General features: G+C 30.9%; 1 protein-coding gene and 1 pseudogene across 1 annotated transcript; both read left to right on the top strand.

Moving 5' to 3' along the window:
• Window positions 1-7,199: 7,199 nt before the first annotated feature.
• LOC112688010 (zinc finger BED domain-containing protein 5-like) lies at window positions 7,200-7,670 on the top strand. The gene has a single exon (XM_025561016.1). The coding sequence runs from the start codon at window positions 7,200-7,202 to the stop codon at window positions 7,668-7,670; it is 471 nt and encodes a 156-aa protein (XP_025416801.1).
• A 333-nt stretch (window positions 7,671-8,003) lies between these two features.
• LOC112688009 overlaps window positions 8,004-17,911 on the top strand; it is a 30,025-nt pseudogene continuing 20,117 nt past the window's right edge.

Genomic DNA, 17,911 nt, shown 5'->3' with positions numbered 1-17,911 from the left:
TATGCATTTAGGTACAACGCCATCCAAAAGTATCATTGTCGCGCGCCCGCGACTGTCGAGAGTCGTAACTGTACACGCACATATACACATAAACAGTCCGAGGTCAATACTAACATTACATTATAGTGACAGGTGCTTCTTTCATTCCAAGTCATAATCTAACATCTGCTGTGTTGTATTTTTTTTATAATATTATTCAAGAGCTGTACTTTCTTTAATTTTTATTTTTATTTTTTCGTTTTGTTTGTATCTAAGGGTTATTATATTGTTGACTCTGTTAAACGTTCAGACGATTATGCATATTGGAATATTATTATTTTGGCTTGAATAACTTATGTACGTTTTTTGTTTGTTCTCACCAAATTTAAATCTATATATTATTTTTATAAACATCAAACAATTAATTTTATGGAAAAATTAAAACCTCCCCTCTGAATTTTAATGGTTAATACATCTAGATAGCATAATTTAGAGATCCACCGTGCATAATGTACAGTTATCAACTTACCATAATCTTATAAAAATAACGGTGATAAAATGTATTATAATAAATTATAATTGTCGACAGTATAAATTAAAATATCCAAGTGTAAAATTAAATGATATAAAAAAAAAATCATATCTTCATAACAAATTATAAAACACCTGAATGGATAACGGAGGAAGTAATAATATTTACATTTTCGTTTGTAACTTATTTCAGTATATTTCAAAAATAACCTGAAGTAAACAAAGTCATAATTTGAAAGAGTAGAAATAATTTAATGTATATTTTGTTTTTTATATTTGTATAGCAATGTAGTCCGCTGTTTTTCACAAATATAAAAACTACAACAATAACAATGTTTAGATATAATTATAAGAACTCATGTGTGCATGCTTAATCCAATAATAAACTTTTAATCCTATCTGTAAATTATATTACCATTTTATTTCATTAAAAAATTGCATAGGATTTAACTGTTTTGCATATATTTTAGCTACTATATTCACTTGTTTACAACTGTTTTCAAAAAAAACACATTAAAGTATTTAACGAGTGTATTTCAACTATAACAGACCTGCAGTAACTAAAAACAGGAAAAAAAAGAAACTATTTTGGTAACATAATACATTAAAATCATTTCGTGTTAAACTGCACACTAATGTGGGATAAGAATGAAACTGTGCGTATAAGTAATTAATTCCAAAACGGTAACGATAATATTCTATTTTTATTAACAACATTAAAGTAGTGGTTCGACTCGTCAAACCCAAACAGCTCTTCGAAAGATGACGCGCGAAAAAAAAATCGTTAAACCAAAACGTATACACAAATCTATTTACGAGTGATGAATCATAGCTGATTCGTCACTCAATGAATGTATTTCGAACATTCTCCTGTGTGGAAAGCGTATCCTTTGGGGATTTTCTTTTGGCAGTACGTTAAGGGTCTTTTAAAAATAACTTTGAAAGTAATTTCAATTGTACAAAGTTGTGTGGAATATTTTCTGGACAAAGGGCTAATTTTCGAAAGTCTTACCTATTCATTTCAATAAGCTGGAATGATAGCAGTTAACACACCAATATTAAATATTCGTCGATAATAATTTAAAATAAGACACTACTACAGGGGGTCAGGAGGTCAGCTGATCCACAGTTAATATTTGTTGACAAAATTGGCCTCTTGGAAATTTTTTTCTCTTTTTAGACCTTGATTTGGACTCTTGGACAGTTGGCCCATCGGAGTTACTTGAAAAATGAATGACATGTATATTCAAAATTTAAAATTTTTCAATTCATAATTTATATTTTAAATTATATAATTTTAGTAGAAAGTTAAGTAAATCATATTTTATTCCGTATGTTTGTTGCGCTGATAAAATTAGACTATATTTATCAATCGTAAATAAGTTATTATTGGTGATATCACTAATTTTAAAATGTAATATAAATATATTTATACACTTTTATGAGCATATTGTATTTTTTTTTTTACAAGGTATTAATTTCTAATTCAGTTTCATCCCTAATAAATGGCCTTTTGAAATGGCTTAACTCACTGTTCCCCGACTCTGGATCCGCCCTTGCACTACTATATTTGTATTTGATATATTACGTAAAATGTATTCGCTTACAAAATATGTTGGTAAACTTTATAGTAAGTATACTTCGTTTAATATTAATGGATTGATTTCTAAAAAGCAAACTAGGCACACACCGTGACCACTTCACCAAATCCGTATTATTTTTTGCACGATTCGGGTAATGCAAACCTCGGAGAATGGTAATACGTATCAGCCACCGTAAACCGTCGTAGAAATTAATACGTTTGTCCGGACGTCCACGAGTTAGTTCCAAAAATCCCAATAGATCTCTGGGTTGGTTCTATAGGTATGCGTAGGGTACAATACGAACTGGATCATTAGAAGATACGAATTGGATTTATGACTGTCATGTGATTAAAAATAATACTAGTCAATGTGCATACAATTACATACGAACTACAACAAAATTATATATGTGCTCGGATTAACTCAGACGTTGTCAGTTGAATTTATGTGAAAAATAAATAAATAAATTGTATTTATTTATTTACTGCTTAAACAATGATTGTTTTCATATCGCTATAAAGGAACACATTTAGTTAATATCATGATAAGCTGTTGAAAATGAAAAGTTGGTCGAAGAACAAATTACGATATAGTACATGTAGTTGTACATTTACATTTCATTAATTTGTTATAATATAATCTTTTATGTTTTATTAAAAACACAATATTCAGCTAATAAAATCTTAAACCATACGAGGGTACCTGACGATTAATCGGGAAACAATTCGATCAGTTGTAAGGCACATAAGTAATTTTTGGGGACCGACTAGGGGAAATTTTTTAATTTTACCTGGGAACCGATCCAGAATACATCCGTTTATCCACGGCAATCGTTGTTAAGTTATATGCGCCTGTATGCTTTATTAATTCACTGCCTGAAATTCGCATATTTTCAAGTGCACAATAATAGATATTGTATTATTCAGCTACATAATAATAAAGACAAAAGTGATCGACCATGGTTTTCTCCATATTTGTCGAAATCAATCGCGTAAACGTCTCGTCCTTGACGGTGGTCGCGCGTAATCGGTCGCAAACCGAAAAAATTCCTCATTTTCCGAACACATCGGTTTAGTCTCTATTCAAATCTTATAATAATATTAATATTATTTTTATTTTAAATGTTTTTAATTACTTAGAAATCCGAAAATGAAATTTATTCGACTAGAAACCGTCAGATGAAATTAAAGTTTATCTCGACCGTGATCTCAATGATAATCTACAGCAAGGGTTGGCAATCCACGGCCCACAGGCCGCATGTGGCCCGCGAAGCAATTTTTTATGGCCCACACAAAGGTGGTTAATTTTTGTGTTTTATATTTGTTCAATAAAATTTTTCATACAATTTTCAATACTATTCAATTATTTTTTCTTTATAAATAAAATCTAATCTAATCGTTAAAAGTTGATGTTTATTCTATGTATATATAGTCAGTTTAATCTATGAAATTGTTATTATTATCTAATCGGGGTCGAAGATAATGATGGCTGCACTACTCAGTCATAGGATAAATTAAATATACTTATATATATTTGAAAATTAAAATTTTAAATATATTTAATCTATGTATTTAATACGTATGTATCTAATATATTTAATCTATGGTCATAGTTACTTTGCGTTTGTAGCTATTAGTATTACGCCCGTACGTGTGACTGCGTTTATAATAATATATAATATTATTATAATATTATATTATTAATATTATATAATATAATAAAATAGTTTCATTTTACAAGTAAATCCAAACATTATGGCGATTAAAAAAAAGAAAAATTTATGATAAACATAGGTTTTTTAATAATTCTTGGGTTGATTTATACTTTTTCGTCGAAAACAAAGGTAAGCCATTACATATAATTTGTCAAAAAATTAAATTTTTTCTTAAAAGCAATTTTTTTCGGTAACATTCATATTTTTCACACTCATATTTCTATGTAAAATAATCAAATATAATAGCAATACAATTATTAATATATATCATAAGTAAAAAAAAAATTTTAATGTGGCCCTTGATAAACATTTGAAAAAAAAATATGGCCCACGTGGTTCAAAAGGTTGCCGACCCCTGATCTGAAGGATAAAATAAACTGTACCGTAGTACGTTTAAAAAATTCATAGATGATTTCTATATCAGCTATTCCCACACTTGTTCAATCACGGAGTCTTTTTCAAGCAATATTTCCTCGTGGAATCCCAAAAAATATAAAAGTTTTACTTGCTTGTATTCTACGAAACATAGATATTACACATGATATGTACTTACATAGGAAAATACTTAAAACGAGATGGATTAAATATCTGGTTAGAAAATAACCGGAATTGAAATGCGTAATATCTAAAAATTTGAAAATTATATTTTCAATCGGGATTTTAATATTGTTTATATTCGTATCGGTGATTTATATTTATGTGCCGGAGTCTTGTAAAAATATATACGCTGGTTATTTTAAATAACGAACAATAATCGTGACGTTTTCGAATTTTTCTTGGCATAACGAACGGAGCCCTTTAGAAAAAATTGCGGAGCCCAAAGAACCGCTGTTCCATACGATGTGTTTCGTTTTCTATTTCAAAAGCGTTTACGGTTTTATCAGGTTTTCGGTTGAAACGAAATCACAGCTACTCGTATAGTACGCAAATAAAATCGTAAATCTGTGCGCAGTCGTACAACCGAAGTATAATAGTTATTCTGTTCATAATATTTATGTTAAACGTATATCCACTAAACTTGGCACTTTGAATTTTATCGACGCTCTCCACTTGAAATTGGGATTTTTCGCTGTACAAACACATAGATACATAGATACATATATTGGCGTACGCGAAAACATTCGTAAATAACGTTTCTCGATACTATTGCGCGAGCACCATCCGGAGGATAACGTCGTCCTTGGACAACAGTATTATTATCGATGTGGTTTGTGCACGCGCGGAGACAATTGTGTTGACGATAGTATCTGTGACGACAACGTCCTCTTGGTTCGCGCATGCAATTGCCGAAATATTTTTGGCGCGCAATTTTGTCTTCTCGGCAGACAGGAAATCCGTTGGCGAATCCACGCGATTGCACATATCAATATCATACATTCAAGTATGTCCCTGAGTGTAAATGTGTTCATGTGTGCGTGTGTTATTAAACGCATAATATATAATCACGCACGCCGAATTTCAATGAGTCACTCGTCGGACGTCATTTGCATTTCCCACGTGCAGTTTTCGACGATAAAATATTATAATGGTTACGTTTCTGGTAATACATATAGTAATACTATAACGCTTCGGCGCCGGTACGAAAAATAGCGAACTGTTTTGCAGCTTCCGATTCGACGAACAGACTACGACCGGAGACAGATTCCGAAATCCGTCGTAAGACCTTCACTACCGAACTAATACATTCTTCGTCCTACACGTGTCATTCGTCTGTGTTCGAGTTGAGTTTATCGATCGCTTTACTCTTTCGGGGCTTTAACGATGACAATTCGATCGTTCGGGTTATGCAAAACCCATGCACAACCCATGGACGAATTTTAAGGAGGAGGGACGATCGCCCCACCTGAACACGTAAATAAGGAATTGATTATATGTGAGATACACATTTTAAAATTTTTTTACTATGCATCATTTTATAACGAAATCAAATTACGCATGGTTGTAAATACTGAATTGGGCTTTTTTTCGGGCCCTTATTTAGTGAAAAATCAAAGAAATCACAAGAACAACTTTCAAAACACAGACAGGTGTTAAAAAAGAACTACACAAAAGTCGATTCTAGTGGATCCGACATTAGATTAAAAAAAAAAAAAACCACGAATATTAAGGATTCATCTGATTTAAATATTACCAAAAATTTTACTTGTAATTCTTGAGCCTGAATTAATGATAAAATTTGAATCCCCCTCCCCTAGAAGTAAGTCTAAATAAGTCCTCGATATAACCGCACGTGGCGCGTCTGATTGACACCTACTACTAAGTCAACTACTAGCTCAAGTATGCACAACGATGGTACATATACGTGTCAGGGTGAAGTTTGATTTTCAATCGAATTTCCGATAACAGGTGCAAGTGTGCGCGGAATCATAAAGTATTATTTAATTCGTCGAACGGTGAAACGCGCATTGTTTGTTTTTCCTATATTTTTTTATTGCGTAGGCGTGTTAACCAGGCCCGTATTTAGGGGGGGTATGGGTAGGCACATGCCCGGGGACGTCAAGTCTCAAGGGTGGCAAAATATTTTATCAAAATTAATTTTAAAAATGATGTACCTAATGAAAAAAAATAAAACAATAAAAAAAAATAGTATGTTTTATTATGTTATAATTTGTTTAACTTATTAATGAAAAATAGTATTAAACAATTTTAATTTATAAGTTTTCTAAATAAAAAAAAAAAATGTATTAGTTATATTTTAATATTAAAGAATCTCGATTATGGACTAAATAATAAGTGTTATATTATTATTATTTATTTTTTTTGGGGGGGGGGGGGCATAAATTATATGTCCTAGAGCACCAAATGTTTAATACGGGCCTGGTGTTAACATAAACTCGTGCGAGTAACATACGCTAGACCAGTTTTGTTTTTTTTTTTCGCGGACAACGTTATAAATGTTGACAAAACCCGCAAGACGTAGTATTATTTCATTGTATTGTTACATTTTACGAGTGATCGCGCCGTGGTCGCGATTAAGTGCATCGGAACGTATTCAACACGAGCCTATACGATTACACGACCGATCTGATTTCAAAGTTAACCGGCACTTATTATACGCCTACATAATAGACGCGTTTTCTAATTATATATCATTATGGTATACATCAGCGGTTCTCAACCGGGGGTCCGCGGACCCCTAGGGATCCGCGAGTAGGTATTAGGGGGTCCCCGGAAAAAAAAGCGTAATGGCGGAAAAATTGAAATTTGTTGTAATTAATTGAAATTACTTGTGAAACTATTAGTGAAATATTGTAAATGTTGTAAATAGGTTTTTCGTAACTTATACGATTTAGCATAAGTGTATAATAAGAGTATAATACTGGAAAACGTGTATTGAGAATAACCAACCAGAAATTTTTGAAGCACTGCATGATTTTCTCAGTGAAACTGATATGAACTTATCACAAGGCATCAAACACCAAATTGTTCAACATTTGAATGAGCTTAAAACAGCTTTTGCAAAATACTTCCCTAAATGTGGAAAAGAAGACCACTGGATTATGTTCCCTTTCAGTGAAATTTATTTCAAATCTGCAGTTTTATCAGCCCGTGAAAAAGAAAAATTGATTGAACTGAAAACGGACTCTTCACTCCAAGCAGCATTTCTTGAAAAAAAATCACTGATCACCTTTTGGGCTAATGTGAAAGACAAATATCCTGAGCTTTCTTACAAAGTATTCAATGTTTTGCTACCGTTTACGAGCTCTGTATTAGTGGAAAGAGCCTTTTCGTCATACACATTTATTAAAAATAAGTACCGCAATAGACTCTCGGTGAGTTCAGACTTACGAGTTTATTTATCATCCGTGGAGCTAGATTTCAAAAAGTTAAGTGCTAGCAAACAAGCTCAAGGATCACATTAAAATTACATTTTTAACTCAATATTATTTTTTATTATTTATTTTTATACATACAATGTATTGCGCATGTTGATCAAAATAAATCAAATTTTTCATTATTAAACTTATTTCGTAAATTCATATCTATCTTATGTAAAAATATATGACAAATTGGCATTTGGGGGTCCGTAAAGTAGTAGTGAGTGGTCAAGGGGTGCGTGAATGAAAAAAGGTTGAGAACCGCTGGTATACATTATCATCACGGAGTTTTGTCAAAGAAGCCCATTTCGAATTTAATACGCGTTATGAATTATATTTACGATCATGTGTTGTATTATTTATCTATAACTCGTTTAAATGGGTCCGAAATCGGATTATGAATTAGATTCGGACACAAACGACGTATACTGTGCCATGTTGAATGGTAATTAAAAAAAAAAAAAGAAAGTCAATTCGTTAGTAGATAAGTAGTTGGCTTATGACATTAAAGCCAAGAGTCTTTGTATTCTTAACTTACATAATTCCGATAAATCGATATCAGTATATAATTTGTATTAGCATTGGTGCGTATAAATCGCTATTGTAACCGCATATACTTATAAACTATTAAAATGAAATATCCTTTCGTCGAAAACGGATAAAATATTATCATATTATTATTCTGTGTGGTATTTTTATTTTCGAAAACGAGAAACCGAGGATGAAACGCTTAAAATATTCAAAGTGCATTGAAGTAAGAAATATATATATATATATATATATATATTTTTTTTGTTTGGACGATCGTAAAATATTCAGTGAAAATAATAATAACAATCAAAATATTAATAATCAATGTTTGATACTTTCGAATTTCAGAAAAGAAAATATACAAAAACCGTTTGTCACGCGACCGAGTAGACTAGTAGGTGTACTACACATACACACATACACACAAACTCGCACCCATAAACGTTAAGGTGGATGCCCACTCGAGTGGAAAAATCCTATTGTCATAATTTTTTTCTATCCGAAAACTATTTTCGTCTATTGCCCGTACGAGTTCTATTTTCTTAATAATTCGATTAAAACAATCATTACGGGACGCAATCGTTTACCGAAGTACCAGTGCAACGGGAAATAGATTCGGCGGCGTACCGTCACGCATTTGTTATAGACATTTTCGCACAAGTTTATTGAAATTCCAAAGGAACACACGGAGGATGAGTTTTTCGACGACAAAATCTTTATCGGCCGATTTCAACACTGCACTCACTCGTTTTACTAAAACGCAGCATAATTTCGTATCACATTATGTACACACAACAATGCATATGGGATCGGGCAGGTGACGTTTTATTTGTATTTCCAAACCCGAGTTGCATAAAACAGTGTCGCATTAGTCATTTAGTACAAAGGGAGAAATACGTGTTCCGTGTCATTATTTATGGATAAACGAATAGTCGGCCGTTGCGGCAGTGGCACCGGGGACTTGTTCAGCAATTTTGTTTATTTGTAAATATTTATTGTAATTTTTATAATTAAGGTTTCGGAAACCACTTACTTACATATATATATATATATATATATATATATGTTTGTATAATATATGTATTTCGAAAAAGTATGGCACTGTCGTGGGTATATGTAAATGACTGAACGTACACATAGGTATATCTATATTCTATAATATATATATATATATAATATTATAATGCGACGACGTTGATTACAAAGCTATACATACTTCCTGTGCACATGTACACGTGATAATATTTATGCTTTTATGTAATACATGCCCGTGTTATACATATTCAATACGAAGGGGAGAATCTAAAACGTTAAAATCGAATTCGTGTACAACTCCGAACATTCCGTTATTGAACCACGTTTCGGATAAGTTTCGAACGAGTGTTTCGACATCAAAAAGTTGGAAGAAAACAAGAAAACTGCATTTTTAATGAGATGCATTACTCGTTCGTTGCATCGGTGACAGCTCGGAAGTGTCGGACGTATGACCATAGACTACGTCTCGGTTCGGTGCACCACCGGTTGCAAGTCGGCAATTCAAGTATTGTTATTTAGATTTCAAAACAGTTACATGCTTTTTTTATCGGTGTATACGAATTGCGTCCTGAAATCCCATTTCCACGTGAATTGCGTCCTGAAGTAAAAAAATTATTTTCCTTTCCATTGTATACAGAGTTGGGGCTGTCAATAGCAAATTATTATTAACGATAGGTTAAATATTTTGTTTTTAGTCGTTGTTATGCGATTAGAAGTATATCAATTAGATTATATTAATTTATAATTATAATTATATTAAAAAATCCAATTAAGGTTTAAAAAATTATAAGAATGGTGAAAATTTGAGCGATATCTTTATAATAAAATCCGGTCGAGTTAATTGTATTATTATTTTTAGTAATTGATTTTCATGTTTTTTGTGTAGTCGTCTAAAACCCCGGGTCACATTTCGTGAACCTACTTATCGATTTTATTATTTCGGAATTCAATTCGTGTGCAGCCGCTTTCATTATTATTTTCGTATGAACAAAAATAATTTTCTTTATCTCAACCGTATTATGTTATTTTATCCATCATAGTTGCTAAGACGTTGGGTCATGCATTTCTCGAACTGCTGTATGACGTTTCATAATGTCACTCAAACAGCGGTAGTCGAATGAATAGACGTAACAGTATAAAAATAAAACAAATACTTTAAAACATACTTAACCACCACGAAAATATATGTATTTTAACTATTATAAATATTATACACTGTTTGAATAAGTTTGCTGAACTCTGTAATCAACCGTAAAATTTTAGTATTTTCATTACTACAATAATTATTCGAAAACATAGAATAAATCATATAATTCGTATACATATATTAAATCGTACACAAGCAGTGAAAAAGAAAATCATTTGAATTGATGTCATATTATTAAGTATGGAAACCACAATATTTTAAATACATTTATGGATGTATTGTGACATAACCAATACTTAATATACGTATACTAATTTTGAATAATATGTATTGTTACCGACAGTTTATTATGTGATTTACAGTATTTTTTTCTCATAATTGTCAGAGCTGAATTCATAAAATACAGATCTCCGTTTTTAACTTGTGTTGCTTACGTTTTCCTTTGGGTAAATCGATTTTTGGGAACTCTTAAGCTCCCCTCGTTCCCCCAAAAAAGACCGATTTTCAAAAGGAAACTTGCACCTGGTGTCTCGGCCCTTTTCGGATTGTTGATTTAGAACATGTATCCATTTATCTCCCTATTCAGCTGCAGTACATGGCTACGCTCATATAATAACCAGTATAACGAAAAAAGTTTTCGTAAACCGTAACATAAATACAAATCGAATGCATATAGGGTAGTTTATTTAAGCGTGTATTCGATATCTAGTGTATAGATAGATGCACATACGCATCAAAAATCAAAAACTTTCTCGTGAGAACTCTGTTCAAGTATGGGATATTTTTGTAACAATAAGATATCTTTTACTTCAAACTAATAATTTTCTTATTCTTTTCGGAATTTCTCCGTAGATTCCATGAAAACTGTTAAACAAGAAGAAGGTAAACAATATTTCCGTAGTATTTTTTGGCTAATCGATATTCTTTTTGTCTTACTGATTTTCTTTTTTTTTTTTTTTGATACAATACTGTCACGTTCCAACAAAACACACTAACGTTTCTTGTTAATAGATTTATAACACTAAAACAAGTAAAACAAAGAGTACGTTCAGGATTGATTAGTAACGAAAATTCAGTGTTGTTACTCGTATCCATTTGATTTTTACTTACACTGAAAAATCAGTAGTTTTATTTATTATCATTCATTCATTTATTATAGACTATAAGTGACGAAATATTTAATACACAATGTATTAAAGGAACCAATTTTAGTATTATAATCTTATATGCACTCAAATTAACACATTTAATCTTTAACACTTTTAGAATAATTACCAACAATTTATCGAAACATATATTTTCCACACTTCAATGTATCGCACACTTATCAATAAATTATGACTATTATAACTCATCGTTTATTACAGTTTAACTTATTGAAATGCGTTATTAAATTAATGCGTTTCCAAGAAAAAACGTACAAGAATTAATTAATTTTTTTATACATAGGTATTTTTTATACATGTAAACCCGTTACATGGTATATATCTATAGTATAATATTTGATAAAAATGTAATACTATTATTAAAATGAGCTCTAAATTCATAAAAACTTACAAAGAACATTATTTATCGTAGATCTTATTTTTTATTGATAACTTTTAAGTGTGTTTATTATAATTTCTTCTGAAAAAAGAAATGTTTCAAACATAATTTTTTTCCACGCAAAAAAAAAAAAATTGATATGTAGCAATACTATGTTCATACATTCAATTAAAACTAAATTATCATTTCTGTAACATTCGGACGACTATTAGAGTAAAATAATAACTATAGTTACTAACTATAATAAATATAATTTTTGATTACTAATTTATATATATATATATATATATATATATATATATATTAGTAATTAATTACTCTACTGAATGGAAATAAAAATATAAATGAAAACTACTTTCGGTTGTATTCAATAAAAATGTTACCAAACTTTATACAGTGTATACTAACTACAAAAATATTGATACATATAAATTAATTTAATGACTTTATCCTTAGTTTATCTATTTAAAATGGTACCTTTATTGGATTTAGTTTGGTAAGTCGTTTACAATTTGTTTTAGCGATGCTTGAACGATGTTCGACAAAAAAAAATTCTATATTTAAATACTCAAAATATATTATCTTTGTATTTTATCGCACTGGTTCGAGGTAAAATTAATTATATAATATGATTCATTCAAGCATATGCAACGTAAGATGTACGTAGTGATTCAGTTAATGTTCAATTAGTAACGATACAATAATATTGTACGAAAAAATATAAGTGCATTGTTGGAAAATTCCAATTATTTTAATTCCAATTTTTTTCCCAGCACAAATTAAAATGTCGAAAACATTTTTTTTCCTATCAAACGATACAAAACCCTTACGGTTATTTCGGTACCTAAGTCAAAACATGCTAATTGTGTTTACGTCCATAAGAGTATCGAAACGAATAAATCTCCTTCAACTATTTGGTATAGGCAACACGTATGGTGCGACAACCTTAACTGAAACGAAGCGTTGAGAAATATAATTTCAACAGTAGGATATCTATAATAATATAATTTAATTTGTCTGGACGTAAATATAATTTGGACAGAAGAAAAACATCTTTTCTCCAACGATCTAACTCTAAATCGCAGGAATATGCACATGTGTTTTGAAAAAAATTTTGAATTTATCTTACCACGCGTTACGATGTGTTTTCATTAGAAACTTTCACGATGGTCATATAAAAAAATCATAATTGACATACCGTGTTACGTTTGAAAGCGCCTCGTTAAATAAACGTGTCACAACGAAACCGTTGATAAAAAATTTAATTAAATTTCTAGACACATTTAGTTTTGCGAGCTAAAAGGGGATTTTCAAATGTATCGGTTTTTCTCATACAGTCTTCGTTATCGTTGTTCTAACGAGTTTGTTTGATTTTTAAAATCGAATAGTAACTATTAAATGTTAATATTGTTAATCGTGTAGATTACGCGTAACACGTTTATAATAACAATAATAATAATAATAATAACGATAATTTGTATTCTGGAAGAACAACGGAAAATAAAAGTTTAAACATAGTTTATAATAGAATGACGCGGGTCCGTCCAAATGTAAACGTAATTAATTACATGGTTTTAATCGTAGTGTCATGCAGTACAAAGTAGGGGCGGGTTTTATTCCTCAATAAGGGAGAGGCTAATGAAGGTTCAAGAATTAAGTTAATTGTTTTATAAATTTATATACAATTTTAAATTTCAGAATATGTTTTTGAGTCCATCATAAGTAAGTCATATTTTTCACAATAGTGACAAATTTTAAACAGTTTACATTATTGGTATTAATTTTAATTTGAAACCATTTTAAAAATATAGGTATACCCATATAATTAACAACAAAAATGAGCTATTTATTTATAAAAAAATATATATAATAGGTACCATATCCATCAATGACGATTAACGATATTTCATAATATTTATTAATATATCAATATATCATAATACTCGGTCTTGTAAAATAGTTGGCCAAGTCTCAAGGCGGGGGCTTAGGGGCCCCTTTAGATACCCCTTTAAACCCGTCCCTGGTACAAATGTCCTGCTAACGTGTCTCAGTTAACACCAAAACTTACTATTCCGAATCGTTTAAGTGAATGTCCAGGTTAGCACTAATAGTGCTCACTTGCATAACATTCATGAAAAGTGTTCATTTTATTTTCCGTATCTATGTTGTTCAATCAATCAAAGCAAACCGAACGGACATATATAACGATTTTTAAAAGTCGGTATAAGGATTCTATAAGTAGAACGATTCCCGAGTTACCGTTACCAAACTGCTTCCTGTCCGGGTTGTTTTATAATTTTCAGTTAGAAATTTACTCATCATCGTCAATAGGTGAATAAATCAATAGAAATAAAAAAAATATTAAAATAAAAAGATCGAAAAAAATTGATATAAAAATAAAACGTACACACGAACGTTGTCAATTATTTGGATTATTTTAACGTTTAATTAAATATGTATAAACGTACGCACACGTCCAGTACGCGTCCTATGGTATTTAACAATGATAACGTTATAATTTACAATTAGGTTGAATAGTATTGTATAAATTATTATTATTATTATACGTGTTATAATAATAGTACGTTTGAGTGCAAAACTTGACGCCGAGCGGAACGCCCAAATAATTATACACGCGTGCACACGGGTGCACGGTAAAACGTAGCCATTATTTTCCATAATAAGATATTGTACTGTCGTCGTACGTTATGATAATCCATTGTAACCTGTCCAGCAACGAAACGAAATATAAATTATATAAATATAAATGAATTTACATTCGATCACCGCTGCGAGTTACATTCGTTGCTATTATTATGCGACCGACGTTCAACTAATGTAATTGCACCATCCGTATGCTCGTATTTATACGCGAGCGCACGTCGATAATTGTCTAACCATCCGACTAGATTTTCTCGGACCTCTCGATAATATAAAATTATTTCGAGGCTATGATTTTACGACCTATAAACCGTGTCAATAATCATACGACGCCGCTGTACGCGTGCAAAACGTAACGATTGTATTAAGAGAGCTAATGTTATTATTTGTTTTTTTTTCCGTAAAAATGAATCGAAATCATCAGTTTCGGTAGCGCAGGAAGAGGAATTATTATCGAACCAGACAGGCAATCACGTTATTGGTACGTTTTAGAAATCCGTATTAAATAGGAAACCGAGGATTCGGTAAAAATATTAATCTCTACAGCAGTTAACTAACTGTTGTACGTACGACAATGTAGCAAAGCCGTTTCGTATGTATGTATGTATGTATGTTTCGTATGTATTAGATGAATACAAATTTCATAGAGGCATTAATACTGGTTACAATACGTACCGAAGAAGAATAATTAAACATGGGAGATGGTACTAAGGATAATGTTGATGATTAAGGTTTGGTGCATAGCTGAAGAAGAATTCAAGAGAAGGAATATTCCTTGGTACAGAATATAATTTGAATATTTTAAGCGCTATGGCGCGAGAAAAGTACTCGGTCATGTGGATTCTATGCGAGCCAACGGAATACACATTATTATATTGTCGCAGGCATGATAATAACGATCATATTCGTATTTTATTATTTATTTTTTATTTTTTATTTTTGTGGTATATCGTTGTATTATACCCAGTATAAATCACTTTTACTGAATACAGTTTCAATAAAATGTTGGCTTTATAAATCAAATTTGTTCATCTTAGCAAAAACCCGATGTTTTATAAATGTTATAAGCGTGTGTGTATGTTTTTCTACCAGATTACATATATATATATCGATTTGGCTATAATAAAATTACATTCACGGCTTTCTACTGCGTTTTTAAACACACTGTACACACTTAGCTCGTGGCGTATTTTCCTATTGATTGTGTAAAGAACATAAAATCAAACGATAAAAGTATAATCACGTGATGTTACCAAACGTTTCAATCGGATGGAAATTGATAACTCAATATCATATATAATAATTATGCCCAATATAGTATTGTGTACTTTGATTACTCGTGAATTGAAATAAACGTACTACACCAAATTCTATATTAAACACTATTATGATTAACGTTAAAATTTCATTAAGTGTCTCAAACGATTCGACGTAGTTCGAAGAAAAATAACGCGCAAAAAAACGTATATTACGAATATTTGTAAAGCCACATATGATCATAATATAATATTTATTATGTAGAAAAGTACTTATAGTAGTATTTTAAATACTGTGTCAAGAGGTCATATTGTATACATTTATAAATCTCAATAATCCGTATATATGCACTTCAAGTATGAAACGGTTTCGTTTCAACATCATTGTAGCGATTTATGAAAAATAAAAAGAGTTATAAGATATAAAAAAAAGCAAAAAAATCACTTAAACGTACGGTAATCTTAAAATGCTTTTTCTATTATTGTGCATGCGTTCATGGTATGCATAAATCGCGATCAAACTGTAATGAGCGTACGTATACTCAAATTTCCGGTCGAGCCTGAAATAATTTAGGAACCTTTAGGACATAGGGGTAGATACTAGTTGCATCCCGCGGTAAAAATTTCTTCCGAATTGCAGTCCGAAATTTAAATATTATTAATTTATATGTAAATTTAAATTTAAAAATCTTAATTTTCGTTTTCATTTATTAGATACTGCGGGTAGGTTAAAAATGATGTTTTGTTTTTATTTAAACAATTTGGCATTGGTAAAAACATATATGATATTTTTTAAGGTTAAAAAATTTTTCGACGTTAAAATCTGATATTAAAATGTTAGCACTGGTAAAGACGTATATGATATTTATTGAAGTTAAATATTTTAGTATAATTTAGTAAAATTCTTAGGTATTATGGCTCTGGTAAAAACTTGTATGATGTATAAATTCAAATTTGGCAATTTGGTTTTCTTCTAATCGTTTCATAGCATTTTTAATAAATATTTCTTTTTCAATTATATTTGTTCTGCGAGGATTTAAGTGAGTGTTTCTTAATTTTATATAGGTATCTTTCTGTACATTTTTCAGAATATCGATGAATACAAAAATATTAGGATGAACACTGTAGAACAAAGCGTGGAATTTCGAATGAAAAGCCTCACAAAATATTTTATCAGTCAACATTAAATTATCTAGAGTTAGAAAACCCGAGCCGCAATTCGGATAAGACCTTTTTTTTCATTGATATCTTTAGGATTAGTATACAGCTGGACATAGTCTCGATAATACGTGTTACAAAAATAAAACAGTTCTACTGCGCTATAACTTGAAACATAAACCACATAGATTATTGCAAATATACATCATATTATTACTATGTACATTACGTACGGGTTCATTAATTTGCGATAACTTTGAAACAATGTGTTGCCGACAGAGTAATATTTCACTTTTCTTCTTCAATTATTTTGGTTAGAATATTCATTATATTGATTTTCTTGATATTCCCCGGTAAAAAGTGAAATTGAACTCTTATTTTTTTTTATCGGTTTGCATTGTAATGCTGTAGTTCTAACATTATTATCATGTATTATAAAACGTCGGTATATACAGTTTCTAGTGGAGTTGATCCACTGTATATTTCTCACAGAGAGAGAGAGAGAGAGAGAGAGTTTGACGGTTTAATCCTGTGCGTTTTAAAAATGTTCGAAAAGGTGTAATCAAGATCAATTGATCTCGGTCAGGGCCCTAATGATATGTTCGTATGCAAAACCGGTGTATAAATTTGGTTATGGTGGTAAGACCCGTGAACTCAATGGGTCACGGAACGGAGGACTAGCATATTTCTTGCGCCCAAGTGAATCCGTCGAAAATTTCCGAAGAACAATAGTGGCAACACAGCAATATATACGTACGAAAAACCTAACTTTTTTATCGCAACATCATGATCGTTATAAGAATGTATAATACACGAGACATGCAAATTTTGCTCCAAATTCGTGAGTCATGGGAGTAATCGTAAACTCTTCTAATGGTAAAATCTTCTAGATCTATTTCAGTACTACCTTCGTCTGTACATTATAATTGACGAACTCCCGTGGTTGAGATACT

The sequence above is a fragment of the Sipha flava genome, unplaced genomic scaffold (genome assembly GCF_003268045.1).
Source record: "Sipha flava isolate LNK unplaced genomic scaffold, YSA_version1 36_pilon_pilon, whole genome shotgun sequence".
NCBI classification, from domain to species: domain Eukaryota; kingdom Metazoa; phylum Arthropoda; class Insecta; order Hemiptera; family Aphididae; genus Sipha; species Sipha flava.
The sequence above is the reverse complement of the archived record's forward strand: the minus strand, read 5'-3'. Positions and strand labels throughout refer to the sequence as shown.